Raw genomic sequence first — 17,370 nt, forward strand, 5'->3', positions numbered from 1 at the left:
TGTTCAGAGGCCAGAACTGAATGGAACATTGGTAGATGGCAGCCATGAATTGCCATCAATAAACTTGTCCACAGTGAACTGTTCAGCTTGTTGTGGTGTAATCACTTGGCGCGCATTACCCCAATCCACCCTGCGGGCGGTGGAAGAGCCGGGGCCGGTGTTTTTAAACTCTGCATAGTATATCTTATCCTTAAAAACATCTTCCTTTCCAGCCCACCATAGCCACCCTTCTGGATCTATCAAAGAATCGATGTGTGATTGCATGATAACTGTTCTTGCGTAGTGTCCCCACGGTCTTCCCAGGTATACTTTGATTCCTTCCAGGTGCGTGCCCGGCGCGGCGGCGATGTGCGATCTCTGGATTATGATTCCTGTTTGATTCTTTGGGTCTTCGCGCTTTGAGGCTGTGATTACTGCGTCCTTGCTCTTTGGTTGTCTTACGTATATGTTGCAGTTTTGGAAGACGGCCATGGCGTTTCCGAAGATGAAGTCGAGTGAGCCGTAGATGTCGCATTTCTTGTAGAATTGTCGGCCGTGGTGGACGTAGAGTGTGTCTTGGTATCCCTCGAATGAACAGCTGTAGAAGGCCGCCCTGTCGCCGCTCACCCGCAGCGCCACCGCTTGCTCCGCCTTCGCACCGGCGGTGTTCCGGAATGTTATGCCGCGAGCTATAAACCCGTCAGCATCAACCGCTGCAAAAAACCGTGTCATGAAATTCAGGATATAGTTCAATGAAATCGGAAAACTGAGTTACAAAAAAAAATAAAAAAAAATTCACTTACTAACGGTTGCAGTTTGGAAGGTGGTTAAGTTATTGCCAAGAACACTAAGGTAGCCGGAGATAATAGTCTTCCCCTTTCCATCTCCGAGCAGCGTGAGATTCGGAAGGTTGTCGTCGATAATGACATTCTCGTTGTAAACTCCCGCTTTTACTTTTATAACATACCTCTTGTCGCCTGTCCTGTTCTGAACCGCTGTCGCGATAGCCTCCTTAATGGTGCGGATATTTGTCGCGCCCCGACCAACCACAAGGTCCAGTTTTGCAGCCTTTAGTCGCCGTGGTATGCTGCCGGCGTCGATGCGGCACTGGGCTAGTAGCGCCCAAGATACGAGGAACAATAAAAATCTTATGTTTTTCAGCTCCATAGTTATGTATGTTAATCTGCAACTATCTTAGCTTAATCGGTCCACGATTTTACATGCATATTATAGAGGGTATTGTGTGTCAAATTTATGACTGTGTACATTTAACATTTTTTATTTAATTTTTCTCAACGCATTATAGTACAATATGCTAAGTATTCATTTGAACCTTTATATCAAACGAAACTGTTTATTCACAATTACTTTGTTATAAGGAGATGTATATATCCCTTTAAAAAAAAAAGGAGATGTATATATTTATATAATCAACCTTTTATATTGAATTTGAAAGTTACTTTTATCATTAATGTAACTTAACAGTAAACTACATCATTAAATTACTTTACATATTTTATTTTATTTTTCATATTTGTTACCAAGTATTTAAATTCTGGTATTTTTTTTCAAGAACACTTTGTCAATTTTTTGAGGGGTCCTTCATATGGTGGTTGGGGTCTTTGAGGGAGTTAGCCCCTCAACTCATATTTCAATTAAGGAGTCGTTTATATATATATATGTGTGTGTGTGTGTAACACCATTAACTTGTTTGAATCAATTGATTTGCTGTTCTGCATTAAAAAAGTTTTCATTGCATCATTTACATAGGAATGTTGTGTATGACAAATTTTGTTTTAGTATTTACAAAGGAATAAGGTAATTTTATCTAGTCTATGAAGCTCTATCCTTAATTGTGTGTTTGTGTGTACATATATATATGTTCAGAGGCCAGAACTGAATGGCACATTGGTAGATGGCAGCCATGAATTGCCATCAATAAACTTATCCACAGTGAACTGTTCAGCTTCTTGTGGTGTAATCACTTGGTGCACACTATTCCAATTCACCCTACCGGCGGTGGAAGAGCCGGCGCCGGTGTTTTCAAACTCTGCATAGTATATGTTATTCTTTAAAGATTCATCCTTTCCATCCCACCATAGCCACCCTTCTGGATCTATCAAAGATTCGATGTCTGATTCCATGATAATTGTTCTTGCATACTCTCTCCACGGTCTTCCCAGGTATACTCTGATCCCTTCCAGGTTTGCGCCCGGAGCTGCGGCGATACGCGATCTCTGGATTATGATTCCTGTTGGGTCATCTGGGTTTTCGCGCTTTGAGGCTGTGATTACTGCCTGGATGTTGTTTGTTTGTCTTACGTATATGTTGCAGTCTTGGAAGACGGCCATGGCGTTTCCGCAGATGAAATCAACTGCGCCGTAGATGTCGCATTTCTTGTAGAATTGCCGGCCGGCGTGGACGTAGAGTGTGTCTTGGTATCCCTCGAATGAACAGCCGTAGAAGGCGGCCCTGTCGCCGGTCACCCGCAGCGCCACCGCCTGCTTCGCCTCCGCACTGGCGGTGTTCCGGAATGTAATGCCGCGAGCTATAAACCCGTCAGCGTCAACACCTGCGAAAACCGTGTTTCGTTACTTCATGTTACCTTAAACGTGTCCTATCACCTAAGTGTGAGTATATAGCCATTAACGTGCAATCCAACTATCAATTTAGACTTTTAATTGAGATGGAGTATATGCTTCAATTCTAAGAACCAACTATACGGTTCATACGATTTAGGATATAATTAAGCAAAATGAAAAAATCTGGGTTATAAAAAAAACACAAATTCGCTTACCAACAGTTGCAGTATTGAAGGTGGTTAAGTTACTGCCACCAACACTAAGCTCGCCGGTGATAATAGTCCTCCCCTTTCCATCTCCGAGTAGCGTGAGATTCGGAAGTCTGTCGTTGATAATGACATTCTCGTTGTAAACTCCCGCTTTTACTTTTATTACATACCTCTTGTCGCTTGTCCTCTCCTGAGCCGCTATCGCGATAGCTTCGGTAATGGTGCGGATATTTGTCGGTCCCCGGCCAACCACAAGGTCCAACGACGGCTTTGTAGCCTTCAGTCGCCGTGGTATGCTGCCGGCGTCCGTGCGACACTGGGCTAGTAGCGTCCAAGATACGAGGAACAACAAAAATCCTAGGTTTTTCAGCTTCATAGTAATGTTGATCTGCAGCTATCTTAGTCGGTCCACAATTTTGGATGCAAGTTATACCGGGTACTGTGTATGTAATTTATGACGATTTTGTGTACCTTTATATCAAAAGAAACTGTTTATTCACAGTTACTTTGTTTTTAGGGAGATGTATATATTTATTCTACCTGGAAGTAGTAAACGTTGATGGTGCAAATCTAGCTAGAATAAGGGAGTAAGGGTTGGTGTTGGTGGTTGATGGTTTTATATACAAGTGGGCTTGGAATTACCATAAAAGCAAACTGATTCCTAAGTTGTTTCACATCTGGGAACCCATGTTACATTTGGAATAGGAATCCCAATCCAAATTGTTAGTCAAAGGAAAATGGTTCAATTCCTAAGTTGTTTCAGATTGGGAATCTGGTTATCTGATTCCTAAGTTGGTTTGAGTTAAACACCAATAGCAATAGACGATGTATTCTTCTCAAGAATGTCATAACAGCATGACATGTAAAATCAAACTAAATATGAAACCAAAAATCCATAAGAAATAAACTAAACACGATCTAATGATCACAAGCCTGCGGTAAAAGGGATGCCGGTGGAAGGCAACCAAGTCCGGCCGGCAATAAGGCTGGAGACAGTAAACCTCGCCGCGACATTCCGGTTAGTAATAACGTGGTACCCCGGCCACTTTACCCTTAACCTCGTCGAAGCTCCCGGCCCGAAATTCCGGTACTCTCCGTAGTACAACGTGCTCAAAGCGAAATCGGTGTTCTGCCACCGCAGCCATCCCTGCGGGTTCACAAGCCGGTCTATGTAACTCTTTAGGACGACCGTTTGGGAGTACTGTTGCCATGGCCGGCCGAGGTACGTTTGGTAGAAACGCGCCACCGGCTGGAGGTCCGGCGCCGCCCGGATTTGGGAGTTGTGGATGGAAATTCCGGTATTCTGAAACGGGTCGCCCCGGCCTTGGGCGGTGACGACGTTGATTTGTCCCCACAGCGGTTTTCGGACGTAGATTATGCAGTTTTGGAACACCGCCGCCGCGTTGCCGAAGATGAAGTCTATGGTCCCGTAGATGTAACATGATTTGTAGAACTGTCGTTGCGCGAGTACGAAGAGCGTGTCTTGGTAGCCCTCGAAGCCGCAGCTGTAGAAGACGGAGAGATCGGAGGCTGATCGGAGAGCCACCGCCTGTCCCTTTCCCGGACCCGCCGTGTTCCGAAATGTTATGCCACGAGCAATGAATCCTGGGCCGTCAACCCCTAATCAACTCAAAAGAAAATTAAGACATTAGAATCCAATCAAACTATTAGCATTTTTTATTTGAACTAGCCAAATATAATTTAAGTTAATTTTCTTTGTTAATTAAAGCCATAAGTGGATTAATCTAATGTATACAGTTGATAATGATTGAGAGTTTTTCTTATCATTTAAAAAAATAATAAAATTATTCTTATTATATGTTGATTAATTAATTATTCATTATCAAACACGAAATATCGAAATCAATAAAATATAAATGAAAAAGAATTCTTTCACGTGATATGATCGATATTAATGTACGTAAAAGCTTAGCGTTGACCTTCTAATTTTTTCTTAATTACTCTAATGGAATCTTGCCTCACTTTCCGCTACCTCCATCTGACAAAAACTTGAATACCTAATTTAGTAGTATTTATCAAGAAATTCGAAAATGTTCTTTCTATAATTTTATTTTATATTTATACTTATAATTTATAATAAGCTTTACATATCATTTAAATCTTTATGTACGTGTTTTCCCGCCAAAAAACATAAACACGAAAACAAAAATTAAAAAAAAAAAATAGAAGTAATGTATTGATTGAATGACTTGGTTAGCTCAAAAATCAAGATTTGAAGTTGGATTTTTATGTGTTTTTACACTAATTTGGATGTATTTTAAAAAAAATAAAAAGAATGGATCCATACCAAAAGTTGCGCTGCTGTAAGTGGTGTAGCCACCGCCGACGCTACGTGCGCCGGTGATGATAGTGTATCTCAGGCCATCGCCGACCAGCATGATTCCACTCATCTTACTGCTTATGATCACATTTTCTCTATAAACGCCCCGCTTGATATAGATAACAATCCTTTGATTCCCCCTTCGTCTCGACGTTGCCTGATTTATTGCAGACTGAATGGACCGGAAATGGCCTCTTCCGTTCTTGGAAACTACGTAGTTTGCCTGTGACGCCGCCGCGACGGATGAACTCTGCAACAGCCGCCGTTCGCCGGCGGATATCCAGCTCGGGAATTCGTCGTCCGTCGCGGCGGTGGAGTTGTGTTCGTCTATCAAAACTCCGTTCACGGCCAAGCAGTTGCTGATGAGCTCGGAGACGTTGCTGGAGACGATGGGTTCGACGACGCTGGAAACGTTGAGCTCGACGGCGCCGGAGCGGCACGTCTCGATGTTGGTGAGGGCGGTGCTCAGCCACGTCTGGGCGTCGACGTCGGCGCAGGAAGTGGCGTTATCTTTAACGCCGTCGAGAGTCCGGTTGAGTTGCAGAACGGTGTTGGCGATGAGCTTATCGCAGTCCATCCAAACCCTCTTCTTTCTTTTGCCACGGCAGTTGCTGCCGTGCTGCTTCGCCGTGTTCTGGGCGTGGATGGCTCTTTCCAGGGCGACTCCAACAGTCATCGTCCGGAAATCCGACCGGCATTTCGGCCTGGCGTTGTAACCAGCGTGCGCCATATAAAACTTGCAGGTTTCCGGATGAGGTGTGGCGGCGCACCACCAGTCAATATCTCCTCCGCCTTCCACCACCGGTTCTTCATTCGAGTACGCGGATCGAGGTAACAAGAAAGAGATGATGAGTACTAAAGAAATGGAAATGAAAATGAATCTTACCATTGATAAACTTTAATTTGGCGTTGTTATGCAACAATGATGTGGTGTGTGTATATATATATTTGTGGACATCGAGGTTGTAGTGTGTACTAACTAATATAGGGTTTGGGTTTTTGTTTTTGTTTTTGTTTTTATTTTTATTTTTATATTGGGAAAATGGCACTTTTTCCCCTATGTTATATGCTTATAGCACTTTTTCCTCCTGAGTTATTCATGCATCCACATTTGCCCCCTCAATTATTATAAAAGTGGCGGTTTTTCCCCCTGATAATATTAAATAGACATTTTTACCCTTAAATACATATTTTATTTATTTCTCTTGTTCAACAAATTATTGTTTATACGTAGGGATGGCCACGGTTCGGTTCGAACTGAACCGAACACTATAGCAATCAAATAAAAAAAAATTCGGTTATGATTCATAACATAACCCAATATTTGGGTTTCCGTTTATTAAAATTGTGAAGTGGAAAAAAATAGATTCTGAACCGTGAACCAGAGGTTCAAATCGGAACAACTACTAGCAATAGCTTAAAATTAGAATTATAATATTTGCAAATAGTGTATGTTTTTTTCGCATTTATATTGACTCTCACATATAAGTATATATAATCGCGATTTGGTTTTTATTTTGAATCGTTGTTTCACAATTTCGGATCCAATTTGAACTGTTGGTTCAAACATTATTTTAAAATTTTATTTTTTTATTTTTAAAGTATTCTAAATTCAACAATTAATGTATTTTATTTTTTCAAATTGTGGTTATAATTTGTTGGAGAAGTAAAATAAAGGAAATATTTATTTTAAGGGTAAATATGTCCATTTAATATATCAGGGGGGAAAATTGCCACTTAAATAATATAGGGGGGAAAAGTGCTATAAGTATATAATACAGAGGGAAAAAGTGCCATTTTCCCTTTTATATTTTTATATTGTTGAGTGAATAGGAAAATTAAGAACTGTATATTGGAGGTGTTTAAGGTGTAAATTTAGTATTGTGATCCTTGTTGAACATATATAATATATAAATATAAATATAAATGTGCAATTCAACTATCCACTGTAGTTGACATAAAAAACATGCTTCAATTTGATATTCGAGTCCGTCCAGAGACTATGGTCCACCTGTTGCTTGGAGGGTAGTTGGCCTGTTAAGCCAGAGTGTGTAATTGGCCCAAGCATGTGCATTACTAGTAACTATTTTGTGCCACGAGTTTGATTGAGAATGTGTGAACAAAAATTAAATTTATAACTTTCTCATATGAGAATCATACTTTACTCATACAATCACCTAGGTAAGATAGGATTTTGTTGGGTTTTCAGTTTAATTTGACATGCGTATGAAAGTAATGAATTGTCAGCCGACAGTTGGCCTAACGTTGAAATGTGAGGAATAAATTTATCACATAATTGTGAAAATATAGATTATTATAGTGATAATATTGAATAATTAAGCTTGGTGTGGTTTTCTTCCATGTTAGATCCTCGTTTTGTGGATCAGATCACTGACAATACACTCAATTTCAGCATAGGGGTGCATGGAGTGAGAAGCTTTAATGATTTTTCTTTTCATTTTTTATTTTGTTTCCACAAAATTATATTGTATATGGTTTTATAAAACTATATATTTTCGTCTCAAATTATTTATAAAGGCACCGATACCTATGCATGAAAGCATGTCAAACAAGTATGTGTTGCTTAGTTAAGATGTAATTCTTAGAAAAATGAAAATGTATGTATAAGCAACTTTGTTAAGTGTTTTTTTATTTGTAATTAGTGGATATTGTTTTGAGGATAATCATGTTAATAATTTTATTCGCAGAAAAGTTTACATCTGCTATGCGATGACGTGTCATTGAAAGCTCACTTTGTGACTCTAATCGTATGGGATCATCACGAAGTAAGCCAATTGAAGTTGTCCATAACTATCCAACTCAAATTAAAAAGACAAATAGGTAACTTTATAAGGAATTGAATTTGAAACCTGGTGATTAGTAAGTTAGGTAATCCATCGATTTAGTTGGGATTGTCCAATTATATTAATAATAATGAGTGTGATGAGATGATGATGAGGATTGAGGTTGTCGTTGTGTTTCGATTGATTCTCATGCACTCATCAATATTCCGTTAGTTAAGTTAAGCTAGCTAGCTTAGCATTACCTAGATTCTAAATTCAATATGATAGCCATATATTTGCGAGATTGCATGTGACATTGGCTTTTATTTTGAGTTATATTTTATATGGTGAATTCCTTGTTAAGCATCAAGTTATTATATATGAATATGATTTATCTTGTAAATTGGTTTAGCTCACTAGCTCAGTAAGTAATATTATTTGGCTTTAGCAATGTGAGATTTTTTTTTTTTTTTTTTTTAAGTGAGCAGATTCCTTGATTCCTTGTGTGAGTCGACAACTGGTCCTGACTGTGAGTGAGTGACTTTCATCATTTTTTCAAATGCTTTGTTGGGACGGAGTTGGTGATTCGACCTTTTAAGAGAAGATTCAAAGAATTAAATTTGTGACAAAAATATTTTAAAAAACCAAATTTATGACCTTTTAATAAGCAGAGAAACATACATTTCATCTTTTTTATTTTTATTTTTATTTTGACATTTACACAATTTAATTGGTTCTTATACCTAGATGAAAGACAATAATGTCTCAATTTTCTTTTAAAAAAATGTGTGAAAGTACATGCTGCTTATCAAACCTAATTAATATCGCAGTATCCAAAAATCTAGGTTATGAGCCCCAGAAATTCTGCTACACTCTTGAAGAACGCCCTTAATTATTGACTCTTCTTTAATTTAAATGCTTAACGATACAGAGATAACCAATAATCATAGATCTATAACGCCTCATGGCCCTCATTACCATATTTACACATTATTGTATTCTTTTAAAAAAATTTATTTTATTTTTTTATGACTAGGAAACCGCAACACTAACAAAAAAAAAAAAAAGGAAAATAATATTTTTTCTCCCTAAGTCATATACTTATACAGGCTCTGTTTGGCAAACCTAGCTGAAAAGCTATAAGCTAGGAGGTAAAAGCTGAAAATGAGTTGAAAGCTGAAAAGCTATAAGCTCGGAGCTGAAAACTGAAGAGCTGTTAAGCTAGCTGTTATAATTGAAAGTGTTTGGTAAAATTAGCTTTTTGATAAGCTGATAAATGTTAAAAGACAAAAAAGTACATCTTCATAAAATTTAAATTAATTTGTTTACATATTAAAATTTAACTTTTTGTCTTTTAAAAAAATTTAACATTTTGAAATAAAACTATTAGCATAATGATGATCTAGCATCTCATAATAAAGTAGCAATATTGTTGCAAATCTCATAATAATAATAATAATAATAATAATAATAATAATAATAATAATAATAATAATAATAATAATAATTACGGTGAAAGTTGTGGATAAAGGAGAATAGAAAAGGGTTATAATTAGGAAGGGTAAATTATGTCATTTCTTTAAAATAATAAGGATAAAGATGGAAAAAAAAGTTAGGAAGCTAGGAGCTTATTTTGAAACGCTACCTAAGGTAGCGTTCCAAAATAAGCTCATATTTTAAGCTAGGAGCTTATTTTGGAAACATTATCAAACAGAGCTTATAGCTTATTAGTAGCTTAAAATAAGCTATAAGCTCCTAAATAAGCTCTGCCAAACAGAGCCACAGTTATATCACTTTTTCTCATTGAAATGTTAAATGGACATATTTACTCTTAAAATAAATATTTCATTTATTTTTCTTCTCAAACAAATTATGATCACAATTTGGTTCAAACCAAACAAACACTATAACAACCAAATCGAAATATTCCAATTACAATTTAGAATAAAAAACCGATATTTAGAGTTTATTAACTCGCAAACCGAAACGGCCGGTTCATGTTCCGAACTGAAAAAAATAAAATAGATTTGTTGTTGAAATTGACTATTTTAAAATAAAATAAAATTTAAAATAAAGACGGTTCAAAATCGCGAATCGGATCCAGAACCGCCGGTTCACGGTTCAGGATCCAGTTTTTTTGATTCATAATTTTAATAAATTGAAATCCAAATATTAGGTTCTGGATCTGAATCATAACCTGAAACTTTTAATTCGATTGCTATAGTGTATGGTTCAGTTCGAACCGAAACATGGTCATCCCTACGTATACGCAATAATTTGTTGGAGAAGAAAAATATATAAAATGTTTACTTTAAGGGTAGAAATGTTAATTTAATATATCATGGGAGAAATTGCTATATTTAAAATAATTGAGGGGCTAATGTACTTACCTGAATAATTCAGTGAGAAAAAGTGCTATATGTATATAACTCAGTAAAAAAAAAATGTCATTTTTCTAAAAACCAATTATGCAACGAGAATCAATTAAGAGGTGTTAGACAAAAATTAAACTCGTAACCTTGAATTACAAGAAATATGGTATACATACTCATTTGGTCGCCTTTTACGAGCTACGGAGTATATGATTTCTTTTTACAGGATATATATATGCTTATATATACATTGTGCAGTGCATACAATCAATAAAATTGGTATACATTTTGTGAACGGATCTCCAGCCTATTAAATGTGACAATTATTTATCAAAATGTTTACAAAAATATACTGTTTTTGTCATGAAAAGATCAAGTAACGTATGTATATATCATGAATAAGAAGTTGATGATTTTGGAAAGTTTTCAAATAATTAGCCCTGCTCATACTTCATCCATCAAGCAAACAAAAAAATGCTTTTGGAATTCTTATATATAGCAATAGCATCATATAGGATATTGATCGATCAAGCTAAGCTAACAACGATACCCGGACGAAAGTTGTTACTCTGATCTCTTCATCTACCTACTCTCCAGCTAGGTACTATTTTCAATTTTCTATATTCACTTAGATCAGTGTAACTAGTCAAGTTTCGAAAGAATGAAATCACAATCGATTTTATTCTTATCACAAATTCACAATTCAAAGAGTAGTTTGATGATTTATATTGAAATTGGACTCTATAGTTGATTATATATATATTGTATAACAGATGATTATTTTGAACTCACTGCAGAAAATTTTGTTATTTCTGTCTACTATTTTTTGACCAACTAAAAGAATTAGAGTTTTTAGTGAGTTTAGAATTTGATTCTTGCCAACACTTCTCAGTTGAACTTATGGAACAAGGTCTTTTTAGTATAGTTTACTCTCAATTTGTTGTATGGTTTACGGCCCAGGCTATTATACATGAACAAGAATTATCCACTATACCTGCTCTTATAATGGTTACGAGCTGATCGAGTTTTCCTTAGCACTCAATTCAAGAAAAAAGAGAAATTTAGAGTTTTTTTAACCCCCTTTTTTTGTGACGGGAGAAACTTACGGTCACTATCTTAGGGTGTAGGTTGGGTAAACATTACTTGTGTAATAGCTTGCAAATTATATTAGACAGGAGAAAAGTAAACTACACAATCAAGAAAGTATTGATAAGAATAGAATTCGTGATTGGGTTTTTAAACTTTTATGGTTGGTGAAGGTGGAAATTTCCAAAAGGAAAAGTACTTTATATGTTCTACGGAAATTCAAGCATATATAGATTTCTCCAAAACGTGGATCTTCATTTCGATAAGACTACATGTACTTTTGAGACATGAAACGTGTTCATTAATTTCATGAAAATGACGACGATAGTGTATAAAAATGAAACAAAAAAAGCTGCGGTGCGTAAATCTCTCCGCCACGCGGCGCCGCCTCCATTCCCGGCGCCATGCGCGCACACATAATGAAGAAGAGAATGAAGTTTCATTCCATTCTGCCGTGCATTCTAATAATTCTTGCTTTTGTCATACCTTATACGTTTCAATTAACAATTTCCCCAACCCCAAAACCTCGTAATTAATCTAAAAACATCATATTTAGACAAGAACGACGAGATATCAATACAACAAATTGCAATATAGATCCAACAGAACATACATGCATGTGTTGATGGTATAACTTTTTCTCTTCTCGTGAAATGAAAAAGTAGTAAGGGTTTGTTGCGTTATTATATTCACAAATTGCAGCGCTAAGGTTGTCTTCTTCGCTGACTTCTAGGTGGTATAAAGTCCTATATACTTTGAATATGAACGTCAAAGTTTGAATAGGACACTTAACCAAGCTTTATTTATGGACAAGTATTGTTGTTAAGTTGTTGTTCTTGCCCGTGAAGGAATTTCCCATTCTTACTCTCTTTAATTTTCTGGGCTCGTGAAGGGATAATGCATATATATGTGTGTGTGTGCGTGTTCTTACGATGAAGATCAAATAGTTGGGAAAAATTAAATCTTTTGGTATTGGGGTGTGCAGATTTTTGGAGAAGATGATGGGAAGTGGGAAATTAGCAGTGTTTCTGGGAATGATGATGAGTGCAGTAATGGCGGCGGGGCAGCATGATTATGGCGACGCCTTGTCGAAAAGCATTCTGTTCTTTGAAGGGCAGAGATCTGGAAAGCTTCCTTCTTCCCAACGCATGAATTGGAGGAAGGATTCTGGTCTTCAAGATGGTGCAGATATGGGTGTATGTACTTAACTTCTCTTTCTCCCTTGATTTCAATTCCTTTTTTCTCATATTGGTATGATATTATATTATTGTTAGCTTCTTGATGTCATTTAATTTATTAGGCCTGTGGAGTTGTTCTACCATGGACAAGGTGGACCTTGGTCCTAAAAGACGTATAAATTGTGTATTTTTAGTATTAGAATTGTAAATTTCTAAAATATAAATTGTATTTCTAAGTCAAAACACATAACAGTATAGAAGAGAATTTGTGAATATAATAATATAATAACGTCATCAAATCATAATTTGTTAATATTGTGTGATTGCAGTATTTGAAAGAAACTTGTAAATTAGGTAACATTTGAATCTACTTTCAAAAAAAAAAAAAGGTAACATTTGAATCCAAGTCTACAGAATAATTTGCGTCATTTAATTTATTAGGCCTATGCCCATGGGCTGTATTTATTTTTGGACACTTATCGCTAATTTTCTGATGACGTTTATTAGGCGCATGCCCATAAACCATATTTTTTGGACATTTATCCAATAAGATTCATCCTTTTTTTTTTTTTTTTTTCATATTGATATGATATTGTTAGTTTTTTGGTGTCACTTATTTATTAAGTTCAAGCCTATGTAACGTATTTATTTTCTGACACTTATAAAAAAACTTTATTATATTCCTTTTTCTCATATTGAGTATAATGGTATGATAATGTTAGCTGGTGTTACTTGTTAAGCCCACGGACTATATTTGGTTTTGGGCACTTACCCAAAACCCATCATAACAATGGATTATTAATTGTATTGTTCACGAGTATAACTGAAAAGAGTAATGCTACTCTCTTTCACATACATATTATCAATGTATTAAGTATCTCCCCTTATTTCAAGGTTAGGAGACTAGTTCAAAAGTCAAAATTGATAAAAGATAGTACATAGTAAATTAAATGAGTACTTTTGATAAAAGATAGTACATAATAAATTAAATGAGGTGTGATGAATAGCATACCCATAATGCATAAATATAATGAGAAAGTAGTACTCAAAAAAAAAAAAAAAAATCTTCAGTGCTTCGGTAAGTGAGAAAGTAGTTAAGCAGATACTACATTGTAACAGAGTCGTAAGTCCTAAAAAGAAATAATGAGAAATCTTTTGTGACATATGTATTAGGTGGACTTGGTAGGAGGATACTATGATGCGGGTGACAATGTAAAATTCAATTTTCCAATGGCATTTTCCACCACAATGCTGGCATGGAGTGTGTTGGAGTATAGAAAAGGAATGGGATCAGATTTGCAGGCTGCAATGGATGCCATCCGCTGGTCAACTGACTACTTGTTGAAGGCAACTGCCAAACCAAACACGGTTTTTGTTCAGATTGGTCAGGCCCAGGCTGATCACAATTGTTGGGAACGCCCTGAGGACATGGACACACCTCGTACGGCCTTCGCCGTCACCGACAAGTCCCCTGGCTCCGAGGTTTCTGCCGAGATTGCTGCCGCCTTAGCCGCTGCATCCTTAGTTTTCAAGAAATCTGACACTCCTTATTCCGAACTCCTGCTTCAGAGAGCTTCCCAGGTTTTTGTGTTTGCAGATAAGTTCAGAGGCTCTTACAATGACTCTCTTGGGGAATGGGTTTGCCCTTGGTATTGTGACTACAGTGGCTATCAGGTTTGTCCTAATTCAAATCACTTTTATCACTTCTTCAGCTTTTCGGCGTATGGGTGTCTCAGCACAGTCACCGTGATCCGAGTCACCTGTACAGGTGGCTCAAAACATTTTTTTATAGGTGACTCGAAAAGTCTTTTTTGTACTAGTGATTAATAGGGAACAATGATATGTAGGATGAGTTGCTCTGGGCAGCTGCATGGCTCTTAAAAGCCACCAGACAACCTTTTTACTGGAACTATGTCAAATCGAATATCATAAATTTTAGACCACAAATTGAAAGTGGCATATCTGAATTTGGATGGGACTCCAAGCATGCTGGTATAAATGTGCTTATCTCCAAGGTATAGTATATTAGTATATCTTCTTCATCAACGAACTTCGTTAACAAACAGCTTATATATCTAAAGTACATTAAATTAGCAAATTTTATAGCATTTCAAACCTTTTTCTTCTGATCTGCAGTTTGTTCTTAAAAATATCAAGAATTCCACCCCATATATTCCTTATGCTGATAAATTTATCTGCAACTTACTGCCCGAATCGCCTTCGAGATCAGTATCGTACACACCAGGTACATATTCTAATGTTGTTATTACATATTTTTTGGTACTTTCGCCGCCGTTAAAAAATTAATAATTTAATGTTGTTTCATGTTTTTTGGTACACTTGAAGTTTAAAAAATTAGCGATTTTTAAAATTTTTTAGACCACCGTCTAGTTTCAAAGTGAAATTTTGACACTTTAAAATGATTGGAACTCTAAGATTAGGTTTCCAAGTTACTTTAAGGTAGTCAAAAATTGTGAAATTTTTAGTTATGTGTAAACATTTTTTTCCTTATGTTGGCAGGTGGACTTTTGTACAAATCTAGTATTTGCAACATTCAAGGCACGACATCTATATCATTTCTTATTCTAACATACGCCAGATACCTAAAAAACTCCAAAAGAATAGTTGACTGCGGTAACGGCGTTACTGCAACTCCGACAAGGCTCATGGAGTTCGCGAAAACCCAGGTGAACTATATCCTAGGAAGCAATCCGGCGAACATGTCGTACATGGTCGGGTACGGCGAAAGATTCCCTCAGAGAATACACCACCGCGGCTCGTCGTTGCCGTCGGTTGACCAGCATCCACAACGGATCGAATGTAAAGAAGGGACGCCATATTTTCAGACTGAAAACCCAAATCTTAATCTGCTGATCGGAGCTGTGGTCGGAGGACCGGATATCAATGATAACTTTTACGATGATAGAGTCGACGCCGGGCATTCAGAGCCCACTACTTACGTTAACGCGCCGCTTGTCGGCCTCTTGGCTCATTTCAATAAACATCCTTGATTATAGATTATTTTTATTTATTTTTTATGTAAGAAATCTCAAATTAAATCTTTATTTTTTTGAATGTATAAAATTTGAAAAATTGTTGTTTTATTGGATTGGATTTGATGGAATATAATTGTTATGAAAAAGATTTCTGTGTACCAATACGGATTAGGGCACGCAACTGAATCAAAGATGTGATAAAAGGGATCGGATATGATATCACGGATAGAATTGTAAATTAAGATTGTGATCCATTATAACTTTATAAGTTGATAATAATATGTTAAATTAAGGTGTATTATACAAGTTTGGATATATTTGTTGATAATAATATGTTAATAAGGGCAAGTTTGGATATGGGATAAGGTTAAGGTTACGTGTGGCTAATCAGGAATTGATATATTTGTTCGCAGGAGTAAAATTTGTTACAAGGTTGGTGTAGATATGGCCAAATCAAACTTCGAGTTTGATTTTAATTTAATGACACATTATACTTTTTGGGATATTATGAATCACACTTTCAAACTTTCTCAACCTCACCGAATGGCCCTGGAGTGATTAATTTGTTTGGCCTAAGGGCATCCTTAATAGTGGAGATTTTAGTGTAGTTTTTTAGGTGCTAAGTAAGAGAGATGAGGAGGAAAGAGAAAAGGAAAAAAAGTAAAAAAATAAAACGAAAAGAGGTTTCTAATGCAAGAAAAAAAGAACAACCAATTGTTATCTTTATTTTGCATTGGGATCTCAAAAATCTCATTCTTTGCAGGAGGACCTCTAACATTCTCTTCCTTACTTCTCTTTTATTCATGGTGATAATTTTTATTAAAAACTGTCCTAATGGGGATACTTTAACCGTTAAAAAGGATTTTGGTTCTAATTTAATGACAAATTATAGTTTTTTGGGATGTTTTGAGTCAACCTTTCTCAACTTCACCAAATGGTATCTGGTCGGCTAAAAGGAGATCTGTTTTAATTTAATGACATATTATGCGTTTTTGAAATGTTGTTTTTTTGGTCAAACTTTCTCACCCCAAATTTAATGTACCAAACAAATTTTTATTAAAGATCGATGTTAATTTATAAAATCTTGTTTTAATTTTGACCAAACATTATGTAAAATAAAATTGTCCAAATAAGGAAATAATAAAAGTCACAAATATTTTATTTTGTTATATTTTTTCAAGGGAATATTTTTTTTTTCTTTTTTGAGTACTACTAACTCTATTCATATATATTTTACCATCCCAATAGGGCTTGGACCTTCCATATGAGACATCTATTTCATCAATCTATTGAATTGAAGTACAAAAAGTCAATACTATTCCAATTGGGCTTGGACCTTTCATATGAGAGAATCACCTCGTACCATTAGAAAGTCATTGACTTGTAAGAGGAGACTTGTTTGAGTACTTTCACATACATGCATTTTTCCATCATCATCTAATTCTTTCTAATGACACACTGCTTGTATTTCTTGGGAATTCATTTGTTCTTTGGTCCCCCAATAAAACATCGTTTTTATCCGCACTTAACCATGTTAATTTGTAAATTAATGATATCATTCATTTCCGATTTGATCTTTTTTTTGGGTAAGATATCAAATCTAGATTCAAATTTTTTTTTTTTAGATTAATCTCTAAACTACATTAGGAAATAGATCAAATAATTAAGGGGAGCGCACCTATAGATATATGGAGGCATGCAGCCCAAAAAGGCATATTATAATGATATTACTAAATATGCAATCTGGTGTAATCTATAAATAAAGCCATCTGTGTGTGTATATATATATATATTCAAGTAGTCCATACGATTTATATACGAAAAAAGTAAGATTTTGGTTTAAA

At 36.0% G+C, this 17,370-nt stretch overlaps 4 protein-coding genes across 5 annotated transcripts; 1 reads left to right on the top strand and 3 right to left on the bottom strand.

The window, feature by feature from the left end:
* Positions 1-3: 3 nt before the first annotated feature.
* LOC109186276 (pectinesterase 2-like) lies at positions 4-1,146 on the bottom strand. Its single transcript, XM_019336201.1, has 2 exons — positions 783-1,146; positions 4-692 (listed from the first exon to the last, which is right to left on the bottom strand). The coding sequence occupies exons 1-2, from the start codon at positions 1,144-1,146 to the stop codon at positions 4-6; spliced, it is 1,053 nt and encodes a 350-aa protein (XP_019191746.1).
* A 716-nt stretch (positions 1,147-1,862) lies between these two features.
* LOC109186277 (pectinesterase 2-like) lies at positions 1,863-3,146 on the bottom strand. Its single transcript, XM_019336202.1, has 2 exons — positions 2,777-3,146; positions 1,863-2,551 (listed from the first exon to the last, which is right to left on the bottom strand). The coding sequence occupies exons 1-2, from the start codon at positions 3,144-3,146 to the stop codon at positions 1,863-1,865; spliced, it is 1,059 nt and encodes a 352-aa protein (XP_019191747.1).
* A 459-nt stretch (positions 3,147-3,605) lies between these two features.
* LOC109186808 (probable pectinesterase/pectinesterase inhibitor 33) lies at positions 3,606-6,013 on the bottom strand. Its single transcript, XM_019336961.1, has 2 exons — positions 5,079-6,013; positions 3,606-4,390 (listed from the first exon to the last, which is right to left on the bottom strand). The coding sequence occupies exons 1-2, from the start codon at positions 5,998-6,000 to the stop codon at positions 3,696-3,698; spliced, it is 1,617 nt and encodes a 538-aa protein (XP_019192506.1). The 5' UTR covers positions 6,001-6,013; the 3' UTR covers positions 3,606-3,695.
* Positions 6,014-11,915: 5,902 nt separating this feature from the next.
* On the top strand, positions 11,916-15,724 carry LOC109186809 (endoglucanase 17-like). 2 transcript variants are annotated; one of them, XM_019336962.1, is made up of 6 exons: positions 11,916-11,980; positions 12,338-12,548; positions 13,704-14,204; positions 14,378-14,545; positions 14,667-14,775; positions 15,051-15,724. In XM_019336962.1, exons 2-6 carry the CDS (start codon positions 12,351-12,353, stop codon positions 15,539-15,541), a joined length of 1,467 nt encoding a protein of 488 aa, XP_019192507.1. In that variant the 5' UTR covers positions 11,916-11,980; positions 12,338-12,350; the 3' UTR covers positions 15,542-15,724. The 2 variants fall into 2 exon arrangements, with proteins under 2 accessions (XP_019192507.1, XP_019192508.1); XM_019336963.1 differs by lacking the exon at positions 11,916-11,980 and adding an exon at positions 11,988-12,061.
* The last annotated feature ends 1,646 nt before the right edge of the window (positions 15,725-17,370 follow it).

Source organism: Ipomoea nil, unplaced genomic scaffold (assembly GCF_001879475.1).
Source record: "Ipomoea nil cultivar Tokyo-kokei standard unplaced genomic scaffold, Asagao_1.1 scaffold1407, whole genome shotgun sequence".
NCBI lineage: Eukaryota > Viridiplantae > Streptophyta > Magnoliopsida > Solanales > Convolvulaceae > Ipomoea > Ipomoea nil.